Here is a 22,425-nt window from a genome sequence, read left to right on the forward strand (position 1 = left end):
GATATACGTTTTAACTTACAATCATTGGTTTAGTGACTTCTTGAAGTTGCAGCAACACAGAAAAAAGTAACTTACGGCTATTCTTGACACGACCATTACAGCATCCTTAGGATGATGTCATTAAAATTTGGGCGCTTGGCAATCGGCATGTACTGTATTTATGATGGTGTTATGCCCCCATTGGAGTCTGAATCTGCGGCGGGGAAGATGAGCTGGAACATGAGAGAGTGAGAGGGCGGCTCCGTTGGCCTTGGAGGAATCTGGGGAAGGGCAGAGTCAGTTCCAGGCAAAGCTTTTCAGGATTAGAAAGGCTTGCAGACAGGGAGGAGCAGGAGAGACAGAGCTCAGGCAAAGAGCAGGGACCACCCCCTCCTGATCCTAGAGCACGGAGAGAAGAGAGAAGGCGAGAACAACATAGACTGAGCTGGCTACAAGGGGGGAGAGTGTCCTGCTCCCCTTCACAAGGCACACCTTGGAACTGAGATGTAAGGAGGTGCTGGTAGAAGGGGCATTTGTTGGGAACAAGGGTTGAATCTGTGAAGCCTTGTCTGTACTTGCTGATGCCTGGAGGTTACTGTTTGGCTAACCTGGTTTACTGGATGACTGGCCCTGGTTACTGTTTGGCTAACCTGGTTTACTGGATTACTCTCAGCCAGAGAGTGCATGAATGTGCATGTGAGAGCTTTGCTCCAGGACTTGTAGTAAACGTGGAGATGTTTGGGGGCAACATTGGATGTATAAAGGGGAGTTAGACCTCTTCTCTGACTGTGTTGCTTTCATGCCATGCCTCGTGTCATCACAGATGGTTGCAGTGTCCCGGGGGGGTCATATGATAATCTTTTACGACCTTCTGACAAGCAAAATCAATGCGGAAAGCCAGATTCACTTAACAATTGTAGTCTAACTTAACAACTGCAGTGATTCACTTAAGCAACTGTGGCGAGAAAAATGGGGCAAAACTCAGTTAACAACTGTCTTGCTTAGCAAGAGAAATTTTGCCTTCAATTGTGGTCATATTAACTTATTGTAATTTAGGTTGCTATGTTTCTTCCACAAACGAATGCAGGCAAATATGGCTGGGAAATATCACATAGATCCTGGAAAGTATCTGCATAGATTCTGTAGGAAGAAATGGTGAGTATGAAGAGCTGCCTATAGATCAGACAGGAACTGTAGAAAGTCAGCACTCACCCACCCTCCTAGAGAATGAAATATTTTGGAGAATATTAAAAAGGCAAGATAGAATATTTTTCCTAAAGGAGAAATGAAATGAAATAACAAAACTTAAGGGAGGCAGAAACCAGCCCCAGTCTCCCTGCCCCAAGCAGAAACTGAGGAGGCCAGATTTGGTAATCAATTCAGAAAGACTGGGTCAGACAGAAACTCCTGATAAGCAACAAGCCAAAGGTTGACAAGATTAACTCAAACATGTAGGATTTCCATTTTCCCTTTTGCCTATAGAGTTAGCCATGACCCCTACCTGACCCCACTGGGATCCAAAAGGTATAAAACCCATTCACTCTCAACTCCATTTTGTCAGTTGTCCCAGAACTGCATGCTGTGTGTGTGTGTTGGTTCTGTTCACCAATAAACAGAATCTTTTTTTGCAATCAGCCTTCATTTTATTCCCGGCTTGGACCCGGATCTGGATATTTCTTTCAACAGAACCATCTAACTTAGCTTGTTGCAGACAAGGAGGTCCAGCCAAATGTCTTTATGAACTCCCCACTCTCATGAGTTGAAGTCAAATACCCCGAGGCTGGGTTTCATAGACTCCTTGGCTTTTGCTCAAAAATCTTTTCACAATACAAAACAAAAACACCTTAACATCTGGATTTTCCATCGCCAAGCAACCTTTTTCCTCCCGTGGGGATACCTATACAAGCTACTCTTGAGCAAATGATGGGGTTAAGTAGGGAATAACCTCTTACCTCCACAAATGCTCTGCTTAGTCTAGACATGAAATGATCACTTCTGAACATTTCTAACATGTTCAACTTGACCATGGAGACACGAGAATCTCCAGGAATAACTCATGAAAAGTATTTGAAAATGAATCTTCTGAATTCCCAGGAACTGTTTATCTAATACCTGCAAGATAATCTTATTCTTGCTCAGGAAACATAGAGAATAGAGGGATGAGTGAAATCATGACATGCCATTAAATGTATTCTCTCACAATTGTCTGCCCTTTATGTTGGGTGATGTTACACATCTTTTACTGGCACAAAGGAAGGACAGGCTCAAGGCAACATATGTAATAGAGATTTTTTTGCCATCTCACCTAGCTCCTCTGAGCTAGAGGTATCTGCTTCCTCTGAACTTTCACCTAAAAATGTTGGGCTTCTCAAGTCCACCATGTTTAATTTGAGAGGGGAAACCCCTCCCCCTGAAATCCAGGAACAACTCACTGCTGGCGTCCAGATCACTCTCCCTTGTCTCCTCCCCACTGGTCCAAGGCTCAGGTGCCTCCTGGTGGCCAACCAGCCTCTCTGTGCCCTGCTCGGAGTCGGAACCCTGTCCAGGGTCCTCCACATCCTCCAGAGCCGACTCATAGGGCCCCTCGCTGTCGGAGTCTGGTGGCAGCTCCAACGGCTCCTGCTGGGCCACAACAGCATCCTAACTAATTAACCAACAGGTGGTGGCGCAGAGGTTAGAATGCAGTACTGCAGGCTACTTCTGCTGACTGGAGTCTGCCAGCAGTTCGGCAGTTCGATCCTGAGTGGCTCAAGGTTGGACTCAGCCTTCCATCCTTCCGAGGTCAGTAAAATGAGGATCCAGATTGTTGGGGGCAAGATGCTGACTCTGTAAATCACTTAGGGAGGGCTGGAAAGCACTAAGGTGCGGTATATAAGTCTAAGCGCTATTGCTATCTTTTTGGAAGTTACCTGTGGCCAACAAATGTACTTCCAGCAAGACTTTTTGTTTGGAACATCTGCTGTGAGACAACTGCAGCACCAACGGCCACATAATTCAGTCTGTGCTAGCATTCATCTTAGAATGTTTCCTGGCTCAAAAATAACAGATGAAAATGTACATTGGGAATGCTACATCACATATGGTGAATATTAGTGGAGTGTTTTCTTGCAATTTTAAGTGGGACCCTGACCTGGATACGGGCTGAAGGTTTTATCATCATCCAGTCCTATTGACTTTGATTGACAGACCTCACCCAGGGAATTTGGTTGCATCCCCAATATTTATTGTACGTTGAAACTGAAATCTTGGAGCTTAATTTTAGGATTTTCTTTTTGCAAATTGCTGGGTGATGTTTCCCAACCCTCCTTAAAATTCAGGACTATATATTTATATACTCATTATTGTTATTAGTTCCAAAGTCAGGCCTGATCCATTGTGGCCCCATGGACAATGCTCCTCCAGGTCTTCCTGTCCTCTACCATCCTCTGGAGTCCATTCTCACACCAACTGCTTCGGTGACTCCATCCAGCCACCTCATTCTCTGTCGTCCCCTTCTTCTTTTGCCCTCAGTCTTTCCCAGCATGAGGCTCTTCTTCAAGGAGTCTTTCCTTCTCATCAGGTGGCCAAAGTATTTGAATTTCCTCTTTAGGATCTGGCCTTCTATAGAGCAGTCAGGGATGATCCCCTCTAGGACTGACCAATTGGATCGCCTTGCAGTCCAAGGGACTCACATATATACATAGTTAGAATAAACTTTATACTGGGTGGCTCCAGCACAATTGGAACTGTATGCCAGCTCCAGTTCCGTCTTATGAGACTATTTCTGTGCTGTTCCCCTTCTGATAGCTAATTTTATGCAATTTATTATGTCTAAGGAGCACTCAAAATTAGCAGCAAGACCTTCAGGAATGTGACCTTATATCCCAGTTATACAATATGTTTTATAGCATGTTTATTTTATTTTATTTTTTTGCTTTTTGAAATGGTTTGGTCATGGCAAGGGTCACAAAGACAGAGTAGAGATGTAGTAATGACTCCGTGGACAAGGGTGAACATTTTTGGACTATTAAATATCTCTTCCGAAGGTTGGGTTGTGATTCATAGCACAAAACCGATCGTTTTGTTGAAGCTAAAAGATAAAAATTAGTGGTGAAAGCTTAGCTTAGCATGGTACAACAGCTGTCCTGTTGTGAGTGAAGAGTGTTGTGTGTGAAGAGTGACAAAAGTGATCTCTCGTCTTTCTCCTGCTAGTGGACTGGCTCCCAGAACAGAACTGGAGATTCTGAGATAATAATTGCATTGTATTTTATGCTAGTCCCTGTTATACAAAACACCATTTCTTCGAATAATCTTGTGGCATCTTCTCTGCTGGGTTTGGGAAGATTGTCAAGAACAAACTTTTCCTTAGAATTTTGGTGTTTAAGGTATACTATAAACCTCGGATTTAGATTGTGTTAGTGGGATCTTTTATGATTGCTTTATGAATTTTAAATGTTTGAAAACTGCCCCAGGGCCCGAGGGTCAGAAGGTTAGATGACTCATTGAGAGATTTTGGTCACCACAGTATAAAAAAAGATGTTGAGACTCTAGAAAATGTGCAGAGAAGATTAGGGGACTGGAGGCTAAAACATACAATGAATGGTCGCAGGAACTGGGCATGGCTAGTCTAGTGAAGAGAAGGACCAGGGGAGACACGATGGCAACTTCCAATATTGGAGGCGCTGCCACAAGAGAGGAAGGGGTCAAACTATTTTCCAAGGCACCCAAAGCCCAGTCAAGGAATAATGGATGGACACTGATCAAGGAGAGATTCAACCTATAAAAAAGGAGGAACTTTCTGACAGTGAAAACAATCAACCAATAGAACAGAAGTAGCCTTCAGAAGTTGTGGGAGCTTTTGTTGTGAGCCGCCCAGAGTCCCTAGGGAGTGGGCGGCATACAATTTTTTATTAAAGTTGCAAAGTTCATCCCTGGAGACTTTCAAGAAGAGACTAGATGCCCTCTGTCAGAATTAGTGTAGGGTCTCCTGCTTGGGCAAGGGGTTTGACTAGAAGACCTACAAGGAGCTGTCCAACTCTGTTAATCTGTTAAATCTCTTTTAATTATTTTGTTTAGGTTTATCCTTGATGGTATTGTTGGTTGCAATTCTTTTAAAACTACCCACTGATGACATAAATGAATGAATGAGTCTGTTTGAGTCTGTAGTCTTTAAACATGGTTAATAAAGAAGCAATATACATTGTGAACGTTGAGCCATTGTCATCTAGCTGTAATGTAGAACATACAATAGCATACATTCTTTTTTTAATAGCAATAGCAATAACAGTAGACTTATATACCACTTCATAGGGCTTTCAGCCCTCTCTAAGCGGTTTACAGAGTCAGCATATTGCCCCCAACAACAATCCGGGTCCTCATTTTACCCACCTCGGAAGGATGGAAGGCTGAGTCAACCCTGAGCCGGTGAGATTTGAACCGCTGAACTGCTGATCTAGCAGTCAGCCTGCAGTGCTGCATTTAACCACCGCGCCACCTTGGCTCATTTAAAAAAACAACTCTTGGTCTATCCCAAACTGAGACCTTTCAATCCTGTTCAAGTAATTCCTTTGTTATCCGGATGTTGGCTTAAAACTCAAAGACTCTCTCCATCCAATTTCCCCATGCAAGGACCGATACTGCTAACTTTCTCCGAAGGATCAGCAGTTGCCTAGGAGAAGATGTTTTTTTGGCTTAGTCAGACAGGTTAGTTTCCTCTTTTTGTTTTTGTTTTTATTTTTTTGTCCAAAAGAGAGTGCCAGATCATCTGCTTGGGTTGATTTACATCCACCACCAAGGAGCCTTTTGGCTCCAAAATGTGTCTTTTGTAAAGATGATGTAAGCCTCCTTGCATTTCCCCGTCCGATGGCATTTTTTGAGTTGACCATTGAGAAGAAGAAGGAAGCAAGGATGCACAGAGCAATTCTGGCTACATTTTTAGACGGACTTTCAACTGGGGGTTGATTTATTCGCCTGTTGCAGGAAACGTGAGAGGATATCTTAGTCAGCGGGATGTCAGTTGTGCACCTATTTTGGCAGAAAATGTAGCGGATTGATGATGGGAATGCTAAATGTAGCCAATCCCGTTACAAAATCTGTCCAAATTTCTCCACGTTTTCGTCTTTTCCAGCTTCCTGTGTCCCCCCCACCCCCTTTCTCATTCTCAGGGTGCTTCAATATTTCTTTCAGAATTTTTTTTGGGGGGGTAATGATGTGTCAAAATTTATTTTATGGTTGCAAACTGATGATGCTTTCCTTTGGGACTGAACCGGAATATGAAAAACTGGGAAGTTGGAAGATCATTGGAATTGTATCAACAATAACTGGACGCAGGGATCTTGCTTAACTGCCTAAGGTCATTTGCAAGATTCCTAGGCCCATAAATATTTCATCAAAATACTCTTCTTCTTTGAGACAAAAAAAAAAAAAAGCATTTCCCCTCCATCAGACCGAGAAGAATGAAAAAGAGCACTTAAGAAATGTTTAGCACACAACCCTTGTGTTACTGCACTTTGAGTTTTGAGGATCAGTTTTATCTTGCAAGGTTTGGTGATGATCACACCATATCTTCAAGCCATCCAGCTACTTCTTGAACTCTCCACTGATTGTTTTGTAGACATCCTGACTGTGCAATCTTAATTCTTTTCATAATTATGGACGCTGTGGCCAGTTCTCTATGGCTCTCCCCTATAGTCCACATCTAGTCTCCACAGATTTCTTTGCTAGATTGCTGAGATTGATAGAGATAAATGTTGTCATCCTTCCAAGGGCGTCAAAGTCAAGAAACGAGAGGAGCTAGGAATATTGGAATCTATTTTAAGCAGGCTATTGCAACATGATTTGTAAGTCTATCAAAGCTGCCCTCTAGTGCAACCGATATCAAACTCAATCAAGGTGGAGTTGTTTTGAGTTTCTTATTTCTCCACTTTCTCATTTCCCAGAAGATTTTTTTCATCCCAACATGTGTCTCAAGTCTTGCAGGATATGGCTTGGAGCTCTTCCTTGTTGCTTTTGAACAAGAGGATATGGAAGCAATTTGCAACAAGAACATAACAATGCTGTCCATGCTCCAGTTTGTGGAATGACTTCTTCAGGATGTGATGTCAATCCTGGATCCCAGCAGCAGTAAGAATGGGATGTGGCAAGGTTCCCTTATGTTCTGCCTGATACTGGATAAGGGAGTGGTTGGTTTTAATCTTTTCCAGCTATGGCATGGCATGAAGCTTTCGTACCTAGAACGTGTAATATAATACAAGTAAAAAAACGTAGCTAATTTTCGGGTTTCCAACTGGGGAAATGATTTTTTGTTCCCCTTGAATGGTCTTAGCTAAATTATTGGCATGACTCAAGGAACATTAAGAGCACAAGTCAGCATTCTCCATGATGAAGAGCAACCAAACATCTGACCAACATCCCCTTGTCAACTGGCTTCCACCAAGAGATGCTTTTTTGAGCATTGAAATTTAACTTGCCATACTTCTGTTTCTGGCACAGTGAAATGTTTGTCTCTTGCTCAATTCTTTAACTATGTTCTCAGTTTCTTCTCATGACTTCATACTGCATTGCTCATGACTTTTCTCCTAGTATCCTTCACTAGGAAAGGTTCCACCCCCACCCTTGTCAGTTTGTCAAGCCTGCCAGAAACCCATCTTTATGAGCATTTTTCACAGGTCCACTAATCCCAGCATTAATAGGATTGCCATTTAGGGCGCTTCATCACACACCATTACTAGATAAACATCGGAAAGGTTTTAAGAGTACCTGTAAAGCATGATTGTGTAATAAGGAGCCCTGGTGGCGTAGTGGTTAGAATGAAGTACTGCAGGCTAATTCTGCTCACTGCTGGGAGTTCGATCCTGACCAGCTCAAGGTTGACTCAACCTTCCATTCTTCCGAGGTTGGTAAAATGAGGACCCAGATATTTGGGGGGCAATATACTGACTCTGTAATCCACTTGAGTGTTGTAAAGCACTGTGAGGTGGTATATAACTCTAAATGCCTTCGAGGGGGTGGTGTAGTGGTTAGAATGCAGTACTGCAGGCTACTTCAGCTGACTGCTAGCTGCAGTTCAGCAGTTCAAATCTCACCGGCTCAAGGTTGACTAAGCCTTCCATCCTTCTGAGGTGGCTAAAATGAGGACTCAGATTGTTGGGGGAAATACGCTGACTTTGTAAACTGCTTAGAGAGAGCTGTAAAAGCACCATGAAGCGGTATATAAGTCTAAGTGCTAGTGCTATTGCAATTATCAATGCGGTATATCAGTGGATTTCACCTTGATGTCCTCTGGATGTTTTGGTATTACAGCCAGTAGAATTCTTAGTTTGGTTGTGAATCAGGTAAGTATGACCGATTCCAATGCAAATGTATTCAAAATAAACTAGGTTTGTTTCTGGATAATGCATGAAATCAATTTTTGATTGCATTCACATTTGGCAGCTTTGCCATTCAAAGCTTGTTGATGACGAAGCTATCCAGTCAATCATGTCCAAGTTCTGGTGATTCTATGAACCAGCTCTCTCTACGTTTTCCAATTTTATGCAAGTTCTTTCAGTCATTTTATGTTCTGGCTGCTGTCAGCTTTGATGGAGTCTAGCCGCTGTGGTTTTTGGCAGTCTCATTTCCTTTTACCACTGACCATTCCAAGCATAAATTTTCCAGTGAGTTTGACTGCATGACATGGCCAAAATAAGTAAGGTGGAATTTTCTGATTTTGCCTTCCAGCAAATGTGCCTATTTTTATATGCTGTGTTTGACACAGAACTAAATTCATGACGTATCTGTCTACACCATTATTCTCACTTCTTAGAAGTAATATACCTTCTTTTAGGAATTGCTGCAGCTACAATGAGCCAATAGCAATCTAGATAGGCATACCTTCCTAAGAAAACTGTTTTAGGTCCTGAGTATATTCTGAGTCTGTTGGAAAGAAAGATCACTCCCCATGAAAGATCACGAGAAATGATACTACCACTTTATAATGCCTTGGTAAGGCCACACTTGGAATACTGCATCCAATTTTGGTCACTACAATATAAAAAAGATGTTGAGACTCTGGAAAGAGTTCAGAGAAGAGCGACAAAAATGATTGCATGGGCTGAAGGTGAAAACATATGAAGAACATTTGCAGGAATTGGGTATGCCTAGCCTAGTAAACACGGTGGGGACACAATGGCTCAATAGCTAAGTTGCTGAGCTTGTTGATCAAAAAGGTCAGCAGTTCGGTGGTTTGAATCCCTAGTGCCATGTAATGGAGTGAGCTCCTGTTATTTGTCCCAGCTTCTGCCAACCTAGCAGTTCGAAAACATATAAAAATGCAAGTAGTAAAAATAGGAACCACCTTTGGTGGAAAGGTAACAACATTCCATGCGCCTTCAGCATTTAGTCATGCTGGCCACATGACCACGGAGATGTCTTCAGACAGCGCTGTCTCTTCGGCTTTGAAATACAGATGGGCACCACCCCCTAGAGTGAGGAATGAGTAGCACATTTGTGCGAGGGGAATCTTTACCTTTAGCCTAGTGAAAAGAAGAACTGAGGGGTGACATGATAGCAATGTTTTAATACTTGAGGGGTGCTACAAAGACGAATGGGTCAATCTATTCCCCAAACCACCTGAAGTCAGAACAAGAAGGAATGAATGGAAACTGATCAAGGACAGAAGCTAGAACGAAGGAGAAATTTCCTGACAGTAAGAATGATCAATCAGTGGAACAGCTTGCCTCCAGAAGATGTGGATCCTCTATCCCTGGAGACTTTTAAGGGACTCAACAACCATTTGTCTAAAATAGTATAAGGTCACCTGCTTGAGGAGAAGGTGGACTAGAATAGAATAGAGTTAGAAGGGACCTTGGAGGTCTTCTAGTCCAACCCCCTGTTCAAACTGGAGACCCTCTACCATTTCAGACAGGTGGCTAGAAGTCCTCCAAGGTTCTTTCCAACTCTGTTATTTTGCTATAAAGAATAATGAGGACATCCCAATCAGGCTGGGAGAACATAGCTTGGCAATGATAGTTTATTTCCTGGCATGACTTCTCAATTCATCTACCCTAGTTCTGAATTCTGGCTTCGGCCCCTCAATGCTCATGTCTGGCTCTTTGTCATTGGCTGGTTCTTTGACAGATGTCTATGACTAAGCTCTAATAATTCTCAACAAGAGTTGGCTTATCCTGTAGATCTCAGCTTGCTGGATTTGTGAAGGGTTCAGCTCAAGTACAAATATTTAAAATATGAGGGTGACCACATGGCCATCTCGCAGATAATAAATCCACCCTTGAAAGCAACACGAGGGAAGAAGGAACAGGGAAATAAGAAATAGAACGTGTTAGGACCAGCCTCCTATGGAGGATATGAAGAGCTGAGGTGGCGCAGTGGTTAAGTGCAGCACTGCAGGCTACTTCAGCTGACTGCAGTTCTGCAGTTCGGCTGTTCAAATCTCACCAGCTCAGGGTTGACTCAGCCTTCCATCCTTCTGAGGTGGGTAAAATGAGGACCCGGATTGTTGTTGGGGGCAATATGCTGGCTCTGTAAACCGCTTAGAGAGGGCTGAAAGCCCTATGAAGTGGTATATAAGTCTAACTGCTATTGCTATTGCTATTGCTATGAAGAATGTTAGGCAATTAGTCTGAATTTAGCTGTATGGTTTGGTGAACAGAACAAATGGACCACATTTTAAGTACCAAGTAGAAATGTTTCATCCCTTTCTACTCACATTTTCAAATAGGGGATGATGGTGACTTCCAGATTCCCTTTATCACCTGTAAGCCTTCATCTCAAGTTAAAATCTCTGTGTTGATAAACATCTAGAAGTCAACCCTGCAGTTTTTCAGGGTAAAATGACAGCAACTTAGTGCTTCGAAGGCCAAGCATAATCAGAAGAGTTGGAAGGATCCTACAAGATCAACAGATTAATTTTTTGTTCGGTGTAGATACCAGAATAAAAGCTTTTCTGTGATTTTCAGCAACTACTTGCCGATCTTCAGCAAAGGCAGTCCACCAGCTGTATTTTTTTGGAGTATAAGACACTCCAAAGCATAAGACGCACCTAGCTTTTGGGGAGGAAAACAAGGGGAAAATATCTTCCTCTGCCTCCCAGCAATTTGCCTCCTTGCAATAAACAGCAAACAGTACAGACAATATGCACTGTTTGTAGTCTTATATTTCAAACTATACTTGTACAGATGCTGGAAGTATAGTTATTCTCTGCTATTTAAAAGAAGATACAATAGCACTGGGCCTCTTCAGATCAAGCATTTATTTTGAAAAGCTTCTTCACTTTGTTAAGCTGCCTAGAACAATAATAAAGCAGTCTTTAGAAAAAAGTCTGATAATTTGAACATTCTATAGGCATTTATAGTTATTGACTTGCCTCCTTGCAGCAAACAGCAAGCAGCCTGATTAGCACAAGAAAAAAAAATCTGCCTCTGCCTCCCAGCAATTTGCCTTGTAAAGCAAACAGCAAGTTTCACTTTCAGTTTCACCATGGGCCTCCCGATCATCAGCTGTTTCAGGCTGCAGGGATTGCTGTAGCCTATTGCCGCCTCCGCAAACCCCATTTTCCCCATTTGCTGCAAGGAGGTAAATTGCTGGGAGGCAGGGGCCAAAGGGTTGGGCACAGTGGGTGGGTGGGGCTATGTTCAGTGTATAAGACACACCCAAATTTTCATCTTCTTTTAGGGGGGGGGGGAAGATGCATCTTATACTCTGAAAAATATGGTATTTGCAAATGGGCTTTTTCAATTGATTGTTTTGGAGGCGTTAGGGCTGAAAGGTCAGGAGATTACTATAAATAAGCAAAGAACCAAATGTATTTGGAATTAAGTTCTATTGCATTTAACAAGGTTTATTCACAGATAGGTGTATATAGGTGTGTATCCTGAGATGTTCTTCATTATTATTCCTATTATCACCTTTTTTTTTTTTTTGCAAATGAATAAAACAGATAGCTAGAACTAGAAAGAGCCGAGGTGGCGCAGTGGTTAAATGCAGCACTGCAGGCTACTTCAGCTGACTGCAGTTCTGCAGTTCGGCTGTTCAAATCTCACCGGCTCAGGGTTGACTTAGCCTTCCATCCTTCCGAGGTGGGTAAAATGAGGATTGTTGTTGGGGGCAATATGCTGACTCTGTAAACCGCTTAGAGAGGGCTGAAAGCCCTATGAAGCGGTATATAAATCTAACTGCTAACTGCTTCAAAAGTCTGCCTTTGCAGTTGAGATCAATCCAAGCAAATGGATATTTGGGAAGCTGTAATAACCAAATTGTCTCTCTATAACTTTTTTAATTATTAAAAACAAACTGTTGAGATTAAAGGATAGTTTCTTGTTCTTGGCAGGATTTGTGTGGGGCTACCACCTGTGACACCCTGGGAATGGCAGATGTCGGCACCATGTGTGACCCCAAACGCAGTTGCTCCGTCATTGAGGATGATGGTCTTCCTTCCGCTTTTACTACAGCTCATGAGCTAGGTAAGGAGTTCGATCCTAGGTAGAGGCAGATATTTCTCTCTCTGGGCACACTGAGAATATATCTGCTGAAACAAAACTCCGCATTGGTGACAGGAAAGGCATCTGGCCAATAACCACTCAGCTCCATTCAGTTGCCAAGACTCTACCCCGCAAGGGATTATGGGATCATTAAAAAATGACGATGAGCTAGGTAAGGAATGGCTTCCAAAAAGGAGAGAAAGATGAAAGAGAAGACATGGAAGAACATTGGAAGCTGGTTGGATGATTTTGGGCCAATCACCAGGAGACTGGGAGTTCTAGTCCCGCCTTAGACATGAATGACAAATGGGTGACTTTGGGCTAATCTTCAAGAGGCTGTAAATTCTAATTCCACCTTAATCCTGAAAGCTGGTTGTATGGTTTTCAGCCAATGTCTCTTTCTCAGTCCAACCAAGGTTACAGGACTGTTGCCATGTGGAAAATAGGAGGAGGAAAGAGCATTAGCTGTGTTCATCACCTCGAAATATTTATAAAAATAATAAAGGTCAGGTAAGAATAAATTCTAAGATGGAAAAAAGAAACTTCTGAAGATTACAAAGACCTCCTCACATTCAGAGATACCAGCCTTATAATCCTACACCATTTGGGGCATTTCAGTTGTATGAATTTTGTGGTGGCCATCTATAGTTAGAAAAGGAAGAAAAGGGAGATTAGGAACGGGGAGAACCCAGATCTCCAGAAGATGTTTCCAAGTCAGCCTATTTCGCCTTTGAATCCAGCAGCATCAAATCATTGGCAGCTTGTGCTTTGCATCTGCCTGGTTTTGCATGCTTTCCTTCCGATGTTTGGCAAACCATTCTTGGCCAGAAGTTTCAATCCATCAGCCAGTGACTTTGGAAGTGGTCATTTAACCCAAGCCACAGCCCAGAGGCAGAGCCCACACCTGCGGGAGACACCTGCCAAACAGATTTTGCCAAGGAAACGGAGGGAGGTGTGTGTGTGTGTGTGTGTGTGTGTGTGTGTGTGTGTGTGTGTATTGAATCCATTTTTAACAGAAGAGTTCTCTCTCTAATTAGGGAAAGAAGCTTGACGTTTAAAATAAACCCCGGTACTTGATTCAGGAAGTCTTGACAATAGCAAAAGTTTAAGAATAGTTTTTGTGGGAAATGCAGCCTTGTAAATGAATGTTTGTGGAGGAGAAAGAGAGCAACAGCCTGCAATTTTACAATTCCCTGTGCCGCGGGAAGGCTCAGTTGGAACTGCTGGAGAACAGCTGTTCGAAAGAGAAGGAATCCCAAGCGGTTGGGGGGGGGGAGACTCCTCGTTGCTGGCTGTTCTGTTCCCAGGCTTTCGAGATCCTGAAATAATATGTAATTGCTGGGATGCGATAGACACACACCTCGATCCAGAGCACCAGAGAGTCTCCCGAAGTGACAAGCAAACGCCTTGGTTCTCAGCCTTGGTTCGAAGCAGAAAGAGGATTTGGGATTTAGAGGACCAAATCATCCCAATTCAAAAGAACTCCCAAAATTAGAAATAGTTTCACTGCAAATTAGATTCTTGTGGCTGGAAGAGATTAGCTCACACCAAGGCCCTTTCTTGTCCTTTGGGTTTGGTGGCACTTTTATCTGAGTGGCCCATGCTGGATTAAATTCAGCTCCATTGTTTTGTTGTAGGACAACTTCTTCACAGAGTCAACTATCACCATCAGCAACAGATATAATGCAATGTCTGAATAAAGCCAACCAAGCCGAACATTGTGAAGGCTGTACATTTTTCATTCTCCTGTCTCTAGACCAAGGGTGTCCAATTGTGGCACTTTGGGCCAATCATAGGAGACTGTGAATCCCACCTTAGGCATGAAAGACAGCTGGATGACTTTGGGCCAATCACAGGAGACTATAAGTTCTAGTCCAACCTTAGGCATGAAAGACAGCTGGATGATTTTGGGCCAATCACAGGAGAGTATGAGTTCTAGTCCCACTTTAGGCATGAAAGACATCTGGATGGGCCAATCACAGGAAACTATGAGTTCTAGTTCCATCTTAGGCATGAAAGACAGCTGGACGATTTTGGGCCAATCACAGGAGACTATGAGTTCTAGTTCCACCTTAGGCATGAAAGACAGCTGGACGACTTTGGGCCAATCACAGGAGACTATGAGTTCTAGTCCCATCATAGGCATGAAAGACAGCTGGATGACTTTGAGCCAATCACAGTGGGCTGTGAGTTCTAGTCCCACTTTAGGAGTAAAAGACAGCTGGGTGACTTTGGTTCAGTTACTCTCTCTTAGATGAACACTCAGTTGATTTGAAAAAAGGAAACCCTGCATTTGTGGAAAAACACAAGAAGAAGAAAAAAAGGGCTCCAAAGGCAATTTCTCAGTCCCAGTGAGAAACAGAATACTGGGGGAAATAGTTTATTCCTTAATCTAGCAGGAGGACAGTCCATATTCTGAAATTGCAATAAACAAATACAGTTCATTTCTGGCCTAGTTTAACTAGAAGTTCTTCCGCTGGTCCTTGTATGCCTCTGGCCTCCTTTCAGATGTTCCACCCAGAGTAGCTATGGGTTTATGAATAAGGAATTCTCTTTCTCTCCTCCCTTGTTTCTCGTTTATTTCCCCCCTCAAGACATTCGAAAGGACAAGGATCTGCACACATCGTCAACGGTGTGAGTCTTGGCAAGGAAAACTGCTGGCTTGCAGGTCTTGCTGGCAGGAATTGAACGCTGCATCTGTTGTAAATTTATTGGCCTTTGTGGGGACAACCTGATTAGAACATGAGAAGGAAGATGTTTGTGGATCTAGGAAAGGGAATGCAGACTACAACAGTTTTGCAAAGCTGCATGCAACAGAGGTCACTTCCTCCATGGATTGTGGAAGAAAAAGCAAAGAGGAGGCGGAGGACACAAATGAAACCTTGATAAAACCTCCAGACCATGCCAAGTCCAACAGATTTATCTTGTGGCCTGTTCAGGTCTTGATATCTCCTGTCCTACTCTTTGCCTGGACAGCATAAAAGAGAGTTCTTTTTAAACCCTTTAATGACTCCTTCCATAATATACTGTATTTTTGGAGTATAAGAGGCACCTTTGTCCCTCAAAAAAGAGGCTGAAAATCTGGGTGCGTCTTATACACTGAATACAGCATTTTTTTGCCTCCTAAAACCCTGCCCCCTTCACCAAAATTGCCATGCATAGCCTTTAGGAGACTTCCAGAGTGCTCCTGGGGGCTGGGGAGGACAGAAATGAATGAAAAACAGGCTGTTTTTTGCTCATTTTTGCCCGCCCATCCCCCAGGAGCACTCTATAGGCCTCCTAAAGGCTATGAATGCCCCCCCCCCTTTTTGAAAAAAATGGGCCGTTTTTGGGAGGTCTGCAAAGTGCAAAACCTTTTTTAAAAATTTGCCTCTTCAAAACCTTGGTGCGTCTTATACTCCGGTGCATCTTATACTCTGAAAAATACTGTATATGAATGGGTTGAATCTGGCCAGTTGTTCAGAGAAGAAAATTGGTTTGATCCAGGGGTGTCAAACTCAATTTCATTGAAGGGTGCATCAAGGTTGTGTTTGACCTTGGGGGGCTGGGATGGGCATGGCCAGCTTGACATCACTCATATTGGCGGCGCCTATGGTGGCCTGAGCACCCTGCTGGCAAAAATGAGCAACGCTCTGCCAGCAAAAATGGAGCTTGGGAGAGCTGCCCTCCTGAGCTCCATTTTTGCTGACAGAGGCACCGCAGGTCATTCTTTCACTGTTTCCCTGCAGGCCAGTTCTAAGCACTCCATGGGTTGGATCTGACCCCCAGGCCTTGAGTTTGATACCCTTAGTTTAATCAATAACCAAATTAACCATGATCATGAACACAAGCACTGTTCTTGAATTAGTAGGGCTTAAGTCTATTCTTTACAAACTTCCTTTTTGCATGGAGAAAAAAAAACGTTTCAGTAAGAGGAGACAAAGGGCTGTGGTGGCTCAGTGGCTAAGACACTGAGCTTGTCGATCAGAAAGGTTGGCAGTTGGGCGGTTTGAATCCCTAGTGCCATGTAATGGAGTGAGCTTCCATTACTTGTCCCAGCTTCTGCCAACCTAGCAGTTCGAAAGTATGTAAACAATGCAAGTTGAAAAATAGGAACCACCTTTGGTGGGAAGGTAACAGCATTCCGTGTGCCTTCGGCACATGACGGACACATGACCATGGAGTCATGGACACATGAATCATGCCGGACACATGACCATGGAGATGTCTTCGAACAGCACTGGCTCTTCGGCTTTGAAACGGAGATGAGCACCACCCCCTAGTGTTGGGAACCTCTAGCACATGTGCAGGAGGGGAACATTTACATTTTAAGAGGAGACAGCGCATGGGAAGAAAAAACTAACAAACACTTCTATTCATTGATAATTTTATTTCTCTGGAAGTGCCAGAATGGTGCCTGCAATTTTCAAACCATAATTCTCTCTTTCTAGGACATGTGTTCAACATGCCCCATGACAATGTGAAGGCTTGTGAAGAAGTCTTCGGTAAACTGAAGACCAACCATATGATGTCTCCCACTCTCATCCAAATTGACCGTATCAACCCATGGTCACCTTGTAGCACGGCCATCATCACTGACTTCCTGGATAGCGGACATGGTAAGTAGGGGAGAGGAGGTAGTTTCATGAAAGAGAGACGGGGGTTGGAGACTATGGATGTGTGTCTGGAAACAGGCTGGTAAATAATACCCTTGTCACCAAAATGGGTCACAGTGGCTCAGGGGCTAAGATGCTGAGCTTGTCGATCAGAAAGGTCGGCAGTTTGGCGGTTCGAATCCCTAGCACCATGTAACAGAGTGAGCTCCCGTTACTAGTCCCAGTTTCTGCCAACCTAGCAGTTTGAAAACATGTAAAAAATGTGTTCCACACATAAATGCCATCCTTTGGCATTTAGTCATGCTGGCCACATGACCATGGAGATGTCATTGGACAGCGCTGGCTCTTCGGCTTTGAAACTAGTCATGCATTTCCACATGTGCGTGAAGTGATTGTAGTTGTGTGTAAGAGTCTGATAGCCCAAGGATAGAAACCTATTTGTTTGGCTGGCTATGCTTTGATGTCTTCTGCCCAATGGTAATGCTGGAGCATCCCATCTCTGTGGGATTCTCCAAATCTTAAAGATGAGATCCATAAAAACATGAGCAGACACTGTAGTCAAGATATAATTTAGATACCATCCTTTGTTCATGAGTAATAGATCTCCTGTTGCAGTTCTTTTTCAGACTGGTTCCATGTACTTTATTAAGCTGGGTTTTGTTCTAACAATGGTTTGTTAATAAGCCACAATGGGTTTACACTGAATGCAAAGCTATAAACCATGATTTATAAATCACTAGACACCGCTAAGCCAAAACTAGGCCAACCTCTTTAAGATATGAGCCATAGTGGTGCAGTGGTTGGAATGCAGTACTGCAGGCTACTTATGCTGCCTGCCGGCTGCCTACAATTTGGCAGCTCAAATCTCACCACGCTCATGGTTGACTCAGCCTTCCATCCTTCCAAGGTCGATAAAGTGAGGACCCAGATTATTGGGGGCAATATGCCGACTCTGTAAACTCCTCAGAGAGGGCAGTAAAACACTGTGAAGTGGTATATACTGTGTTTCGCCGAAAATAAGACAGGGTCTTATTTTCTGTTGACCCCTGAGATAAGCGCTTGGCCTTATTTTCGGGGAGCTCTTATTATTTGGCCTGCAGATCAGCTGATCCAGAGAGGTCCGGAAGTTCTGTCTCTGTTTCCGGCACTCTTGCCAGCCCAAGTGTTAGTGCCACCACTAAGAAAAGGGATTCGGTAGGTAGGGTTTGTGGGAGCAGCCTCCATGAAGCCATTCTGCATGGATGTTAAATGTATGCGGGGTACGTAGGCCATGTTCACACTTTCCCTGCTCCAGGAAATGATGGGGACTGGCTGCACATGTATTTAAATATTTTGGGGGAGGGCTTATTTTTTGGGGGGGGTATTTTAGTGCATGCGCTAAAAAGTCCAATTGTGCTTATTATCTAGGGAGGTCTTTTTTTGGGAGGGGGGGGTAAGTCTACGTGCTATTGCTATATGCAAGGACAGTATTAGACTATGATTTTATTAAATCCAGGTTTGGAATTAGTTTAAAAAAAACATTTAATTTGGATATTCATTTTGCTACCGAATACCCATGAAATGCTAATAGCAATAGCAATAGCAGTAGACTTATATACCGCTTCATAGGGCTTTCAGCCCTCTCTAAGCGGTTTACAGAGAGTCAGCATATTGCCCCCAACAATCTAGGTCCTCATTTTACCCACTTCGGAAGGATGGAAGGCTGAGTCAACCCTGAGCAGGTGAGATTTGAACTGCTGAACTGCTGATCTAGCAGTAGCTTGCAGTGCTGCATTTAACCACTGCGCCACCTTGGCTAAGATTCTTCCTTGAATTAAAAGAGAGAGAGAGAGAGAGAGAGAGGGAGGGAGGGAGGGAGGGAGGGAGGGAGGGAGAGAGAGAGAGAGAGAGAGAGAGAGAGAGAGAGAGAGAGAGAGAGAGAGAGAGAGAGAGAGAATCTTTTTGGAGAAAGGGAAGCAAAATCTTTCATCAAGATTTTTGTTAGCGTCTCGGATAGTTTCTGCACCTTTTTAACTCTTGATCTGATGCTATCAAGATGTTTATGTGACCCTACTCTTAGCAGTGTCGAGAAACGAAGGCCCTTAGAGATGGTAAACCTGGAGGGTGTCGGAGGTTCTTAAAACCAGCTGTCTAGAAAAATAGAATAATCACCCCATCAAGCTGTTTTGGCTCACTCCTCTACTTTTACTAAACAATTTACACTCGGAAAGCTGTAATTCATTAGAAATGCTAAGGCTGATTCTAACTAGGAACGCCCATTTTAGAAGGATCTGGAATTGTACAGCAACAGGTCAACTGTACTCTTCCTGGCCTGAAGAATTTTTTTCTTTTTTAAAAATGGGATTTATATCAGATCTCCGTGCCAACCTCCTACCTATACCCCCAAATCAGTTCACAGTTTAAAGAAGGGAATCCTAATTACTGCGTTTTCACCTCTGACACTACTCGGTGACTAGTACCAGTGACAAAGAAAGAGAAATCATCCGGAAGAACCCTGGAATTGGCTGAACTGAGGCCCCTTTTTTAATTTTCTTGCTTCAGTGCTGACACATACTGGAACTGAGGTATAGAGAGGGGGAGATAGAGATAGCTGGGGTGCTATAGCAGGGGTAAAATGCTCTGAAGTCTGCTACCGGTTTGCTTCATGCACACCGCAGGCGCTAAGAAGTCTTTTCTGAGTCTGCAAAGGTATGTAGAACCGCAACCGTTAGTTTCCACAACGAGTTTTTTTGGGGGGGAGGGGGGAGAGAACTGGTAGTAAAAAAATGCTTTAAAAAGTTTTTAAAAAGTTCTGACAATCAGCTGTGCAACAATCAGCTGTGCCGCGTGATTTCTAGCGAATATAAATCGTGCGGCTCAGCTGATTGTCACTACTGGTTCACCTGAACCGGTAGCGTTTTTTACTATCCATTTGGGTGAACCGGCTCAAACCGGTAGCATTTCACCCCTGTGCTGTAGCCAAAACAAAATGCTTTCCCTTGGGAACCAAGGGCATTGCCGCAAGTGTTCAGAAGGGGGAGACTGAGGTCATCTAGCAACTGGACTGTGTGCTGATTGGACCATGTGACTGAGGGTTTGGGGGAAGTGACCAACTTTCACTTTTAATTAAGTGAAAATCACGGGAAGTTTTCGAGTCGGTTTTCACCCGATCTGTGTCAATATGACATTTCCAGTAAAGCTACTCCTTGAGGACTTCAGCTGCCTCGAAGTGTAAGGGCTACTGCTATAGATAGTTTCCTTGGGATGACCTCCCGTTGTATCCCTCTGCCCTCCCCAGGGGATTGCCTCTTGGACCAACCCACCAAGCCGATCTCCTTGCCTCAAGAACTTCCCGGTTCCAGCTACAACCTCAACCAGCAGTGTGAGCTGGCCTTTGGCATTGGCTCCAAGCCTTGCCCTTACATGCAGTACTGCACCAAGCTTTGGTGCACCGGGAAGGCTCGTGGCCACATCATGTGCCAGACCCGTCACTTCCCTTGGGCCGATGGCACCAGCTGTGGAGAAGGGAGGTTCTGCATAAAAGGTGCCTGTGTGGAGAGGCATAACATCAGTAAGTACCGGGTGAGTACTGTTGGTTCTTCATGTGGAGAACAGCCCAACGGCTGAAGTTCACCCAACTCTATAGTTCAGCCCACAGATACACTCTCGCATGCGCAAGCAAGCAGAATAAAGAATATGCTAAATAGGCAACCCAACATAATTCGATCCAGGCATGAATTATGCAGAATTCAGAATTTTGGAAGCATCTAAATTAACTATGGTACTCCATGTGGATTTGGATAGTTGTTCTCCCATTCTTCTGAGTCACTGATGATTTGCTTTGTTATGGTTTGGTTTAATCCACTTAAGAAAATTGCAGAGATCTGCACGAGCAGTGGATTTAATTGCTTGTTAGTTTCCACAACGAGTCAGCTCTTTTTTGAAATGCTAGGGAGAAAAATGATCCCTCACCGGATGATTATTACAAATGCTGAAAAAGCATTGTGCGTGCATTTCATGGTCCTGGCTAGCCAATACATAGTGTTCCTTGAGGGAAAAATAGGGATGGCATCTTTGTGAGTTTTCTATCCGCTCAGTTTCTTTTTTAATGCCCTGACAGGTGGATGGCAACTGGGGGAAGTGGGCACCTTATGGATCCTGCTCAAGGACGTGTGGTGGAGGTGTCCAGTTGGCTAAACGTCAATGCAACAATCCCCCTCCAGCCAACGAAGGGAAGTATTGCGAAGGGGTTCGAGTTAAGTACCGTTCCTGCAGTTTGGATCCCTGTTTTGCTTCAGGTGAGGTTTAATGGAGGTGCCAGATGCAGAACTGTCATGATGGCTGATCATCCCTTTGGAGGGGAGACCACGGCTAAACTAGGTTTTGGTCCAGGAGTTTGAGGCATTAGAAACCAGCTGATTTTTGAGCTCTAGTCTCCACTTTAAATATGAAAGCCGGTTGGGTGATTTGGGCCAATCACCAGGAGATGGTGAGACTTTTAGCCAATCATCAGGAGACAGAGTTTTAGTCCTACCTAAAGCATGAAAGCTGGGTGGGTGACTTTGGGCCAATCACCAGGAGAGGGTGAGTTCTAGTCACACCTTAAGCAGGAAAACTGGCTGGGTGACTTTGGGCCAATCACCAGGAGGTGGTGAGACTTTTAGCCAATCATCAGGAGACAGAGTTTTAGTTCCACCTAAAGCATGAAAGCTGGCTGGGTGACTTTGGCCCAATCACCAGGAGATGGTGAGACTTTTAACCAATCATCAGGAGACAGAGTTTTAGTTCCACCTAAAGCATGAAAGCTGGGTGGGTGACTTTGGGCCAATCACCAGGAGAGGGTGAGTTCTAATCACACCTTAAGCAGGAAAACTGGCTGGGTGACTTTGGGCCAATCACCAGGAGATGGTGAGACTTTTAGCCAATCATCAGGAGACAGAGTTTTAGTCCCACCTAAAGCATGAAAGCTGGGTGGGTGACTTTGGGCCAATCAGCAGAAGAGGGTGAGTTCTAGTCACACCTTAGGAAAGAAAGCCACCGGGTGACTTTTAGCCAATCGTCAGGAGACAGAATTTTAATCCCACTTTAAAGCATGAAAGCTGGCTGGGTGACTTTGTGCCAGTCACTCCCTCTCAGCCCAAATCACTTGCAGAGTTGCTGTTGTGGGACAATAGGAGAAGGAAGGGGATATTAGGTGAGGCATTAGGCATGTTGTGAGGAGGAAGGAATATTAGATAACTCACCATCTTGAATTATTTATAAAAATAAAAGCAGGATAAAAATCTGGGCGTTGTGGAGAGCAAATGTTCAGCTGTGCTGGATTTCCCTCTCTGCTTATGTTGAAGTCCATATTTATGAACCTGTGCAATGTTGTCTGAAGATTCACTAGACAGTCTCTCCATTTGTGATGGTAGGAA

The 22,425-nt window shown here is 43.8% G+C and overlaps 1 protein-coding gene across 1 annotated transcript in view; it reads left to right on the forward strand.

Annotated features, from left to right (window-relative positions):
* The window catches only part of ADAMTS15 (ADAM metallopeptidase with thrombospondin type 1 motif 15), a 47,838-nt gene that overhangs the window by 16,932 nt on the left and 8,481 nt on the right, over positions 1 to 22,425 (forward strand). The window contains exons 2-5 of the mRNA XM_087706366.1: positions 12,284 to 12,416; positions 16,865 to 17,032; positions 20,307 to 20,590; positions 21,129 to 21,306. Of these exons, the coding sequence (XP_087562492.1) occupies positions 12,284 to 12,416; positions 16,865 to 17,032; positions 20,307 to 20,590; positions 21,129 to 21,306 (763 nt within the window). The remainder of the gene's footprint in view (positions 1 to 12,283; positions 12,417 to 16,864; positions 17,033 to 20,306; positions 20,591 to 21,128; positions 21,307 to 22,425) is intronic.

This window comes from Thamnophis sirtalis, unplaced genomic scaffold (genome assembly GCF_051295495.1).
Source record: "Thamnophis sirtalis isolate CommonGarterSnake01/CBP01778 unplaced genomic scaffold, rThaSir2_p1.2 scaffold_2, whole genome shotgun sequence".
In the NCBI taxonomy this organism is placed as follows: domain Eukaryota; kingdom Metazoa; phylum Chordata; class Lepidosauria; order Squamata; family Natricidae; genus Thamnophis; species Thamnophis sirtalis.